Genomic DNA, 13,000 nt, shown 5'->3' on the forward strand with positions numbered 1-13,000 from the left:
TTACACTGTTACACACTAAAAGGGTATTTTAGTTAAAAATGCTATTATTTCCATATTTTAATTTGTATGGCTAGAATTTCCTATGACTAAGGCCGTGTTTGACTTTTAAGTAGAGCCCACATTAGCTCCTAAGCTGGGCCAACTTTTACGTTTGAATCCCAATCTAAATTATTTGGGAAGCCCTATTTTAGCATAAGGCCCGATGTTAAATCACTATTCTACCCATTATCCACGCACGAGGTCACCCCTCGGTTTACGTTGCTTCCAGCAACAATAACTCTTCTTTATTTTATTTTTCGCAAATTTGCCCTCAAAATTGAAGACGATATTATTCAAATTTGAAGCTCTGCTCATTTTCGCAGAGACCCTCCCAAAGCTAGGGCACAATACCATTGTAATTCAGTTCGCGATTGTTTCTACAGGTTCGTTTATTTTTTATTTTTTTATTTTTTGCAATTCTGCATTTTATGAATGTCGCCGGCGTGCGTTTCTGAAATTGCGAGTTACGATTGATAGTTATTGCTAGCGTCTTGATTCTGGGTGTTATTGGTGAAGCTCGTTCAGTTGTTATTTACTACAGTCAGAGTTCATCCTCGAGTGGTAAGTAAAATATACATGTTACATTTTTTTCGGTGTTGCTTGAATCTTTTGGCAGATAATTTCTGTAATTCGCCGCAATTTTGCTCTAATTCCTCTTTGTGATGTCGAATTGTGTGTCGTGTTCAGAGTGAGTTATAGTATGTTTGTTGCCTGCTCATGTGCTTGTTTGTCGTAGATATTCAATTTTAGGTGCACATATCTATTTTTGTTACTTGTTCTTGTGCTTGATTGTGGTGGTCAGATAAATGTGGTCGTGGATGTTATTGTTTTTGACTGGATATGCTTGTTGTCGTTTACTCACTTTCATTTTGTTGAATATGCACTAGTGTACATAACAGTTCCATTTTGTGCTAGAACATGGAGTCTGTGAGTAGACAGAAACTACTGTCTAATTTGAGGCGTAGAAACTCGTTTGTGTGTATGGCTGTTGAGGAGTTATTGCAGGAACAATTGTTGCAGCTAGTGGTTGTGGTTGATTGCATAGAGAAGTCTAGGTCACGAAAAAGAAAACGTCGGGTATTGGCTGAGCCTTATGGGATGCTCCATAGAATACCTGACCAAGTTAAGTACTTGAATAGGATGATAGACTTTAGTGATACGAATTGTATCATAAACCTGCGGATGGATAGGAATACCTTTGGGAGATTGGTTCAGTTGTTGAGATATTTGGGCGGACTTAAAGATGGTAGACATGTAACGGTTGAAGAGCAAGTGGCAATGTTTTTATCTGTGCTTGCTCATCACAAAAAGAATAGGGTGGTTAAGTTTAACTTTTGGAGGTCGGGTCAGACGGTTTCGCATTACATACATGTTGTTCTCAGAGCGATATTAAGCTTACACGTGCAATTGCTTGTTAAACCGACTCTTGTTCTAGCAAACTCCGATGACTCGCGATGGAAATGGTTCAAGGTAATACTTGCCTCAAATTTGATATAAATGTATATTACACATAGATTTGTCAGTTACATAAGCAGGCTGCTGACTATATTGCAATTTGGTGTTTTCAGGGGTGTCTCGGTGCGTTAGACGAGACTTATATCAATGTGATGGTGCCTAATAGCGATAAGCCGTGATATAGAACTCGGAAAGGACAAATTTCAACGAACACTCTAGCTGTTTGTGATCAAAATCTTAAATTTGTGTATGTTTTACCCGGATGGGATGGCTCAGCAGCAGACTCTAGGGTGTTACGCGATGCTCTTACCCGAGCCAACGGCTTCAAAGTGCCAAGAGGTATAGTGCCTCTTGTATCGTGTTCATTTGCTATGAATATATGTGTCGTTGCTTATGTGACTCTAAATCCAGTTCTGTATTTGTGTTTTAGGGTCATACTGCTTGTGTGACAATGGATATGCCAACTCAGAGGGATTTTTGACGTCTTACAAGGGCGTACGTTACCGCCTGAAAGAATGGGGGCCGACGGCGGCGCGACCGCAAAATGCTGAAGAGTTATTCAACTTGCGTCATGCAAAGGCTCGCAATATCATAGAGCGTGCTTTTGGGGTGATGAAAATGAGGTGGGGGATACTGCGGAGCACGACTTTCTACTCAGTTAACATTCAAAATAGGCTTATCAGTGCCTGTTTTTACTTAACAACTTCATAAGAAATGAGATGGATGTAGATCCAATTGAGCATGCATTTGACAACCTACCCACAAACAATGAATATGCTGAGCCAGAACACGAAGTTTACATTGATGCAGTCGAGCCATCCCAAGAGTGGACTGCTAATAGGAATGCCATCGCACATGAAATGTGGCAGCAATACTTGCTGCAACACTGAGGTGTGAAAGGCTAGCAATATCTACCTGTAGAGAACCTGCACAATGCCTCGCAAATGCATGCTATTTATGAAAGGGATGCTTCTGATGGACAAATCAAGTTCATTTTACTGTCATTTTGTGCGTTTTTGCTTGGGATTGTTGTTGCAAAAATGTTCTAATATATTGTATATGGTGTCATGTGTATGGAACATTCTGTCATTTTGTTATCTTGGACTTAGGCAATGAAGATGTATTATATGAATGGAGATATTTGTGACTATGAATGGAGACGATCACTTTAATCATCCTGTGACTCTTCTCTTTTATTTTATTACTGAAATAAATCTCTTTCTTATTTGAAATTTATCACTGGTGGCATTCAATCTCTAATTGGGATCGGTTCTTATGCATTGGCTGATTAATAACATGTAAAATGACACCAATTATTTCACCAGCAACTGCACATTTCCCCTCTTGTAGTCTCCATTCTCTGATTCCGATCATCATCCATTTCCTAGATTTATTCCTCCTATCCTCATCCTCATCATCCATTTCCTAGATTTAATAATAGGATGCATCACCAACAGGTTTTGTTGATTCTAGAGAATAATATATTATCTTTGTATTCGATAACAGTTGAGCGAGCAAGAGAAACTCATTGTTTGGATGCGAACTGCTGCACTTCCCACATTCAGGAAATTGATGGAAGATAGAAAAAATGTTACAAGACCAGCTCTACCCCCCCTCTTTCTACACGTGAGTTGATAGAATCAACTCTCCCAAAGGCCTGCACAAATATTTATTAATTAAACTCAATTGTATTTATAGTTGTATTAGTGGGTTTAGTAGGTTTTTGCATTAATGACATGCCCATTTGAATGCATAACCATTTATTACAAGGACTTCACCACCTTATGTAATTGTCACGTCCATCATTTTTACATGTCACAGGCTGCTACACAAGCGAGCAGCTCATTTAATTACACATACTCAATGCGATGCACCGCCAATTTCTATAGTTAACACTCAACAGCTGGGCCATTACTACCGACCCACTTTTTAGGTGATATATATAGACAACCTCTCCCAGTATTTGATCACAGTACGAAGAAGAACTTACACCAAAGAAAAACACAAGGAAATCGGTTCACCCTTCACCATGAAGTTTGACGATATCCATCCTCAAGAGTGCTTCTTCTACGACTTCAAATGGTTGTCGTCGATGGATGCTATGCTATTGTGTCAGCTCAATGCGATGGAGCAATCATGTTTCCCAACGCCTCCACACCAGTCACCTTACGCCGTCCGTGCAGCCATGGGAGCTATGAACGACGCTTTGGGAACCAACGTGAGTCTCGCTGAGGTCGAGGAACGAGTTACCTTCCTCGAGGGACGGTTTACCACGTTTACCAGGCTAGTCAATACGCCAGGAGCAAAATGGGACATCCCATCTAAAACGATCTTCGCCGCTGAACCTGTTTGGGAACGAGTCATCAAGGTGTAGCAATGCTCTTAATTTTTTTATTCGAATTTCCTTTTTAAGCTACATAAGTATGTACTTATCTTGAAATTTTATTTTTTTTCAAAATATGTAGGATGATCCCTTCGCTCAGGCGTACTACTACACAGACGAGCCAGAGTATAATGGGCTAAGTATGCTTTTCGGATGCAACTCAATCAAAACTGAGGCTTCACACACAGTGATACTCATAAGTGAGTCGCCAAAGCTAAAACCGAAGAAACTTTGCAAGAAGATAACTATTACTATCTCGTCTAATGAAGAAGTTGACTCACCTATTGCGAAGCCTCCGCCTGCCGCTTCTCGCAAATTATTTGACGATGACGCTTGTTCTAGTACCTTTCCGGTGAAAGACAACGAAGGACACTTGCATGTCCTGTGGGATGCCATCGAGGTTACGCCGAAACCACCCGGTGCAGAAAGCTTCTGCTCGTCTTGGAGTCCTTTTAAGTAACGCGATCGTCGCCCATGCCCGTACTCTACATATTTTGGTGCTTTTAGCTTTTGGTGCCATGGATTATATATTCTATGGTTTAGTTTTTTGTGGAGTCTAATCATCATAGGGGAAGTTTTTTGTTAATGCTATGAACTAGAATGACAACCAGTAGTATTGTCACGCATTTGAATGTGCTCCACTGTAATTAGGAATGCTATTAAATCTATCCAAGTATGGGCTGTACTTATGCTATTGTTCTTGCATATATGATATGTTTTCTCCATCACAAGCAAGACATTCAAGGCTCAAGCTAAATGAAACTCACAGAACATTACTTAAAAAACAAGCAGACAGATTATATAAAGAGACTTTTATAATTCGGTGCATAAAACTTTACAAAATGTCGTTATAGCATATTCTAGTCGCAAGCACCTGCCTAATTAAAAGGCACATAATATTACAAAAAGCTTAGGAATTGACATATCAATTCATAAGATACCACCTATTCTATATATGTGCATCATCATATAAAAAGGACTAGACCTTTGCAGCTGTACAAAAACCAAGATTTACAAAATGCCAAACATTGTGTTATCACTTGCTTCGACCCTTCGAGAAGACGAATTGCATACGCTGGTTTCGCATCAGCAGGAAGTCCAAGGAAAATCTCCAAATGCTCTTGCTTATAAGCAAGGAGCTCGCAAATGTCAAAGCGTTGCTCGAGCGACAGCCCCGGTATCACATTGAGATGCTCGAACACTTCCTTCCTAGCTTGGCCCATGTCAAACTCATATCCAACGCGGTTCACTAACTCTCCAAACCTTTGGTTAGTATTACGACTGATCTCGACAAGAGCTTCATAAACACCACTCATTTCATCACGTGCCTTACGCTTCTTGTTGTTCTCGTTATTGACTGCATCCACTTTCTTGGACTGACTAGCACCTTCATCCACTTTCTTTGACTGACTAGCACTTTCATCCACAACCTCATTCTCTATGTCATCTAGCTGCACGTGATATACGTCGTCGGGTGTATCTTCAGCAGTGTTCCTGCGACGAAACATGTCAGTGACAGCGTCCATGAGGTCTTCGGCATGCTCTCCTGTCGCTCTGTCTTTACCGAACACCACCTTCCAATCATCCAACATAGGCCACGACTTTAATCTCATGAGTCGTGTGTTCTGATCTTTCTGGAAGAAAAAAAATCAGAATAAGTCTCAATATTATACATTTGTGGCTAAAAAAACTAACTACCATAACGATGTGCTCCCATTGTTCATCCGTGCAATCAACCATGTGGTCCCCATTAACGTTGAAGCCTACTCCAGTATTTGCTAGCATCAACACAAGGCTGTTGTAGTGTTTTTCCACGCGCATATTTTGGAGTTGATATGCGGAACACCCTTCAAATCAGTACCCGGAAACGCCTTCTTCATCGCCTCTTCCAACTTGTTAAGATACCTTGCCCGGAAGCCGTTATCGGACTTCCATCCTTGTGCCACCAACTCTTTCAACGAACTCAGCAGCGTATCTTCCTCCTTACCCGTCCAACTCCGACGTGTTTTATCCGTCTTGTTTACACATAAATGCCCTGACTCAAAGCTCCCTGTTTCCCACACGTTAGAGTACCAGAAACATATTAGCTCCATGCCATCTAAACAACAGTATTGCCACCTTTATGACTTTCAAAACCCAACAAGCAGTTCGCATATATTCTAATGTAGTAAGATCTCACAAATTGGCAATGAAGACAACAAAACCCAAGCACACGTGACCAAGCACATATGTAATTACATCAACCAAAAAAATCAAGTATCATCAAATTATTTAGGTATCACACGTCATTGTCAATATCCCAAAGTATACACTGAAAACACCAATCAACGAAACTAAAAACTGGAAACACAAGAGAATATAAAATCCACACAATCAATTTGACAAAGTACATCAAGAATTCGTCGATCAAGAAGGAGTTGAAGCAACCTTGTTGCGCTGAGTTCATCTCGAACCAATTTTGTGGAAAATTCTGTGTTTCTCTACGACTGGAATTTCGCGACCCTTGCGTATCTCAGAATATGGGTGGAATAAGGAATTGACAGTGTTTTTTGGGTAATATACTCCCAAGATTTCCCTCCGAAAATGTGTATGCTCGGCGGGAACATAAGAAGGACATGGCTGTCATTCTAAAAAAAATATGAGGATATATGTGTAATTACATGTAATACACCTATTTTAACCAATATATATCAAACACAAAAATTCTGGAAAAGTGATTTTTAAAAGGCGCTATCAAACTCACACCCTATACTGCCTAACTAGAGCAGCCCCAGCTTCATTTACTTAGGTTTGTGTAACTTGCATTATCAATACCATATAGTCAAACATGGCCTAAAAGGTTTTGACTAAATTAAGGTGCTGCCTCTTTTATTTTTGTGTAGTCTGGTGTGATTATGCAGGTTTGTGATCAGATGGTGAGATTTGATAGCAAGATTACAGATTTCTAGATCAAAGTAAATCACATATGGGAAACGGCCTCCCAAAATTCAAGCCAATTTCCCACCCCACAATTCAAGCCAATTTCACGGAAGATTGGACCAGTTATGCCACTCTTTTTCAACTACAGATTCTTTTCTTCCAATTACTTAGAAGTGTCACGATCACCTTCACACATGCATGAAATTTTCTGGAAAAAAATAGATTTCTGGCAAAATTAATTTAAATGTAATTCGGTATAATTATTAATTACTATATAGATTTTGATTTGAATTTTACCAGTACTGCAATCAGCTGCTCCTCAATTGCAGTAACAAGGATTAGAAATATATATCATGAGTTCTCCAATACACAATCTTCAGAACATTGTAACACTTATTGTGAAGTTATACTGGATGAAGGAGAAAACAAAATCATGGTTTGTGACAAAATATTGGTTGGATTTTTCTTAAATCAAGAAATAGAAAAACATATATGCAGTCAGAGTCAGATTCATTCAATTGTCCTCCAACTTTCGGATCGAATAATAACATTAAACCACAACATAATCTAATTAGCATGTCTTCAATCAAAAAATAAAACCTAACTGTTAAAACTAAAGGAATATCCATATATCAAAAGTTTGAATTAATAAAAGCAGAGCTGCGCATTGCATGACAAAATAAATTAAATATCCAATCCTCACTAAAACATAGAGAATCGGCACCCAAAACAAAAATTATAAACAATTCTAAAAATGCAGAGATCTAAAATAATGTTATAATGAATTCCGGATAGATTAGATCCGATCCGATGAAGAATGAATCAATCAGCCTTAGCAAGGTCGAAGCGGACTCCCTTCATCATCATGGCCTTGAACTCGTCGAAGTCGATGGTGCCGCTGCCGTCGATGTCGACGCCGCTGATCATCTTCTTGCAATCGTCGAGCGTGCATTCCTCGCCGAGGCTGCGGAGGACGTTGAGGAGCTCCTCGGCGGAGATGGCGCCGTTCTTGTCGGCGTCGAAGACCTCAAAGGCGTGGCGGAGGTTGTCGAGGACCTCGTCGTGGTCGACGTTGCTGGTGTTGAGCTCGATGAACTCGCGGAGGTCGATGAAGCCGTCGCCGTCGGCGTCGACCTCGCGGATCATGCTGCGCACCTCGTCCTCCGTCACGGGGTGGCCGAGGCTGCGCATGATGGAGCCGAGCTCCTCCGCGCAGATCCGGCCGTCGCCGTTGGCGTCGAACTTCTTGAAGACCTGCTCCAGCTCCTCCTCTATCCGGGCGCGCCCGTTGTGCGACGGCGTGCGGGAGGCCATCATGAAGCTCTGTGCGGCCACGGTGGATTCGATCGGGATCGGGAGCTGCTTCTTCTTCTTGAACAGAGATCTGAATCCCATAATATGTTTTCAGGGTGTGGGGAGTTGAGAGGGGAAAAAGGTGAAGAAGAAGAAGATTATTGAAGAGGGAGATTGGTGGTGTCAATGTTTTGGGGGGTACGTGTACGTGGTGGCACGATACTAAGCCTATTTTTGTTTAGGATCTTGCTTTCTGTTGGGATTAAATCTGTTTAATAGGATCTTGCTTTCTGTTGGGATTAAAAACCGGCTATTAGTTGAATCGGATGCGTATTCGTCTCATTCTATAAATCTGTTTCGATATACCAAAAAACGCCTAATTTATCATTACCTCTCATTTTATAAATCTGTGTGTGTATACCAAACATCAACCTCATTTTATCATTATTATCGTAACGGATCATTGTCATATTTCCGCCTATTAATCCTATAATTATGACGGTTATTTTTCAATTAATGAGTTGATTGTGTGGATATGTGTATTGATTGGTTATTCTAATATATTTCGATAGGATGATCTTTTCGCTTCCTTTTTTTCCAATTTATTGTTGTGGCCTCGTGCAAAGGTAAAAGAAAATTAAAAGAATATTTTTTTAAAAAAAATTAAGTAATATAATTAAAAATATATGTTACTCACAATATTATAATCAATATTACCTCCCACACGACGCACGATAATCATAAGATTAAGTGATACTTTTAATAAATAAATATAAATATTATATATAAGAATAATGTATAAGAATGTTGTATAAGAATGCTATCTCTCGTAAGAAATAAGAATAATGTATAAGCTATTTATAATGACTGCATAACGGAATTCAATTAATTGATAAAATTGTTGTTTCCTTCATAATTTGAACCGAGGTATTAGTTCGCCCTCTCTAGATAAATATCAGTCATAAGATTTGAAATGTAACGTTAGAGATTCATTCTCATTTTCATCACATGATTCACATTTGTCCATTATCATTTGATATTCTCCTTATATATAATTATACATAATACAAACTTAATAAATTTTGTGTATTTCTTCACATTTCGAAATTCATATTGTGCATATATATTATCTATTTTATCATAATGTTTTTTATAGATTTTTATTATTTGATAATTATTATCAACAACTAAAATTAAAAAATATGCTTATATATAATACTACCTAGATATTTGTTGATAATAATGAAGCGCAAGTATTAATTTTTTTAATTTAGACAACTTCTGTTCATAAAATATGCCAACACATAATTATGATGCATAAATTCTTTGTTTTTATTCAAAAAATATATTTTATATTATTATTATTATTATTATTATTAAGATGATCAATATAAACAACACATGTTTTATTAATTATGTATAATAAAAATATAAAAAATAAAATTAATATAAAAAATCAAAGAAAAGAGGATAGAAGATAGAAAAATAATATTTACTTTGAAACTTTAAGCTTATTTGTTTTAAATTTATTTTTGATTATTTTTACATCAAACTAAAGATTTTATCGCGATCTTTCGTATAACATGCATACCAAATAATTTGTCAATGATTCAAAAAAAATATTTTTTTAATAATTTTGGCTAATTTTAAAAACGAGTAATGGCCTATAAATTCCCAAACTTTACCAACTTTCTCATTTTGCACCCATACTTCAAAGTTTGCGCATAAATCAAAACAAAGGTGGTGAAATTAAAACTGATATAATATTCACATATTACACTAAAATAACTTATACAAAGATTCCACTACACTATACACAATGTTAATATATTATTCAATCGGTCCACGAAAATAGGTTCTAAGGGAGAGTGACACAGGTTTTAAGAAAAGTTAGTTGCTTATTTAGCGAGTGGAGAAAAGGTCCAATAAATTTAAAAAAAAAATAAAAATTGAGAAAGTTGGTGAGAGAAATTTTCACACCCCAATTCTTGAATGAATAAATATCATCGAGGTACGACCAATTTATAAAAATAAACAAGAAAAAACCTTGTTGACATCCGACCAATAGAATAATGAGTCGGGCTACACCCTTTTGGATCACAAGTTTGGTTTCATGCTTCTGATAACCAACGTTCATTAGTATAATACTAAAAGTCATGAGTTGAAGCTTAACAAGAGATTATTCAAAGTATAGAGAGATAAGTCTTAAGTTTAGGAAAATGAAAGACAAGACATTGACAATTGACACAACAGAAGTCTAAATAGGAAGCTGAACCCTGGCCTCAGCTCTGCCCCATCAGCACCAGCCAGCCAACCTGAAAACATTTGAAAGTATTTGGACTATGTACTAATGTACTCAGTGGGCAAGCAATTTCTGAAATATTTCATATTTTCGTAAAGACAGTTTATCCAATCATATTTGACATAACTTAGATAGTTTTAAAGTAAAAGAACTTCTAAGCATGTTAAAACATTTCTTTCATTTGTCCGCACATGTCACAGTTCCTTTCTGTTACTCGCTGTGATCCCGGACCTTTAGGCACTGTCGGATCCATTTATCCCATCTACTTGAAATGAGGGCGTAACCCAGACATGTTTCATTTGACCTCGGGACGTTACCCAAATAGGCCTTACATTACATGCTCCGGAACACATCCAGCAACCACCCTTATAATGCCTCTCAGTTAGTGCCCGATGGAGATCAACCCACCGAGTCAGCTACCAAGTGTACACAATTCTCAAATAGCGTGTTAGGTCATAAGAGAGCCTCGAACGAATAAACAGTTTGTATTTTAGTGAAACATTTAGAGCTTAATAACTCAATCATACATCTCCTCAATATATATATATATATATATATATATATATATATATATATATATAGGGTGTGGTTATAATGAGAACCACACTTATCGTGAGAACATAAGAACCATTAAAATCAATGCATCTGCTATATAAATTAATGCATCCGCTATTAAATTTAATGCATCCGAAAATAATAAAAATTTTGCTCCCTTCAGGATTCGAACCCAGGATTTGCATTCATCCACCAAGATGATGCATCCACCGTAGATCTTGATGATCGAATGGCTTAAAATGGTTCTCCGTTCTAATTTTATTTAGTGGTTCTTATTTGAACCTCTCCCTATATATATATATATATATATATATATATATATATATATATGATAAGTATTTACTTAAAATATGCACATAATAATAATATAATATTATTATGTATCATCCTTTAAAATAATTAATCAAACTAATTAATAGTTTAATTAAATAATTAGTGCAATCCATTTAAAAGAAAATCTGCACGGCCCAATACTTAAATAAAAGCAAGCCCTTCACTAAAAAAATATAGCAGCCCAAGTAAAATAATTTAAAACAGGGCCCCTTCTTAATAAGTCAGCCCAAAATCATTTTTTTAAAAAGACACGGCCCATATTAAATAAATAAAATTGGCCCACACTTAAATAAAATAGGGAGGCCCAAACATTCTTGAAGCCCAATCCTAACAGCCCAAAACCCATTCTCTATCTTCTATTCTTCTTTATCGCTCATTAGAGATGTCAATCGGGCCAGCCCACCGGGTTTCGGGCCAGCTCTATCGGGTTTCGGGTTAATTGGATGCGGGTTAATCGGGCTGTGGATTTTGTCGGGTTATAAATTTTCAACCCTAACCCTAAACGTTCAGATTTCGGGCTAGCCCATCGGGCTAGTCGACTTAAATGCGTAAAATAAAATAATCATTTGTATTTTGTTATTTTTAATGATCTAATGTATAATGTATAAAATATACATAGAAATCAAAGATATAAATTATATAGCAAGCATGAAATGCAAAAATATAAGATATTGAAAAAAATATCAAGATTGCATAACATATAAAATAAGTTGGTAATAATAAAATGATCAACTTTTTTAACGAAAAAATAATAAAATATCCAACAATAGTTTGAATTCATAGAAGCAAAGCATCTCAAAAATACAGAAAAGTGAAATGATGAGACTTTATAATATTTTGTCATTTTTTTATTTTTATATCTAAATATTTAATATTAAGTATTCGGGTTTCGGGCTAGCCCATCGGGTTAGTCGGGCCGGCCCTATCGGGTGCCGGGCTATTCGGTTAAGGGCTAATTGGGTTGTAACTTTTATCGGGCTGAAAATATTCTCGGGATGCGGGTTAATCGGGCCAGCCCACGGGTTTCGGGCTAGATTGACATCCCTAGATGCTCATACGTCATACTGCTCAACATACACTGACCGACGAGCAACAACGAAGGCTGCCGCCGTCGACGACACCGCACACCCCCTCCCTTTTCTCTTAAACCTCCGGCACCGCCGCCGTGCCATGCCTCCCTCCACTTCTCAGATCGACACAGACAGCAACGACACCCCTCTGGTTCGACACATCACCGGCTCAAAAGCAAAATCAAAGTTCAAGACTCTTCTTTTATAAAATCGATTCTTCACAACAGAAAAACATTCAACAGCAAGCCTCCCTTTTTTCTCTTATTCGTTTTTTTATAATATATATATATATATATATATATATATATATATATATATATATCAATGCACAAATTCTTGTAAAAAGAAAACCCAGTGAGATGCTATTCAATGATACATAATTTTGGGTGCAATTTATTATTTAGGAGTGGTTTAAATATGTTAGGAAAATTCAATATTTTGATTAATGTCGAAATCAACCAAGCAAATTTTGATAATGACCAAAATCTAGTTGAAAGATCAGGAAGTTCTCAAATTCCACCATTTCAAATCATTTTAATTATTTAGCGAATAATCCCACACTGTTTTTAATAGTATTTCACGAATTGAAGAAATATTTGTAACTATATTTGTAACTATATATAGTGTATTCCCTTATTTCAAAATTATTTT

At 37.2% G+C, this 13,000-nt stretch overlaps 2 protein-coding genes across 2 annotated transcripts; one reads left to right on the top strand and one right to left on the bottom strand.

The window, feature by feature from the left end:
- The first annotated feature begins 325 nt into the window (after window positions 1–325).
- Window positions 326–2,669, top strand: LOC130996062 (uncharacterized). The gene is made up of 3 exons (XM_057921570.1): window positions 326–1,509; window positions 1,608–1,833; window positions 1,925–2,669. The coding sequence occupies exons 1-2, from the start codon at window positions 958–960 to the stop codon at window positions 1,671–1,673; spliced, it is 618 nt and encodes a 205-aa protein (XP_057777553.1). The 5' UTR covers window positions 326–957; the 3' UTR covers window positions 1,674–1,833; window positions 1,925–2,669.
- Window positions 2,670–7,426: 4,757 nt separating this feature from the next.
- On the bottom strand, window positions 7,427–8,485 carry LOC130996063 (probable calcium-binding protein CML25). The gene has a single exon (XM_057921572.1). The coding sequence runs from the start codon at window positions 8,189–8,191 to the stop codon at window positions 7,619–7,621; it is 573 nt and encodes a 190-aa protein (XP_057777555.1). The 5' UTR covers window positions 8,192–8,485; the 3' UTR covers window positions 7,427–7,618.
- Between the last annotated feature and the right edge of the window lie 4,515 nt (window positions 8,486–13,000).

The sequence above is a fragment of the Salvia miltiorrhiza genome, chromosome 7 (assembly GCF_028751815.1).
Source record: "Salvia miltiorrhiza cultivar Shanhuang (shh) chromosome 7, IMPLAD_Smil_shh, whole genome shotgun sequence".
Lineage (NCBI taxonomy): Eukaryota > Viridiplantae > Streptophyta > Magnoliopsida > Lamiales > Lamiaceae > Salvia > Salvia miltiorrhiza.

Excerpts from the sequence above, each read along its gene's own strand:
- LOC130996062 (XM_057921570.1), top strand. The coding sequence starts at position 958 with ATGGAGTCTGTGAGTAGACAGAAACTACTGTCTAATTTGAGGCGTAGA. Across the intron at positions 1,510-1,607 it reads CGCGATGGAAATGGTTCAAG|GGGTGTCTCGGTGCGTTAGA; the intron begins GTAATACTTGCC and ends TGGTGTTTTCAG.
- LOC130996063 (XM_057921572.1), bottom strand. The coding sequence starts at position 8,191 with ATGGGATTCAGATCTCTGTTCAAGAAGAAGAAGCAGCTCCCGATCCCG.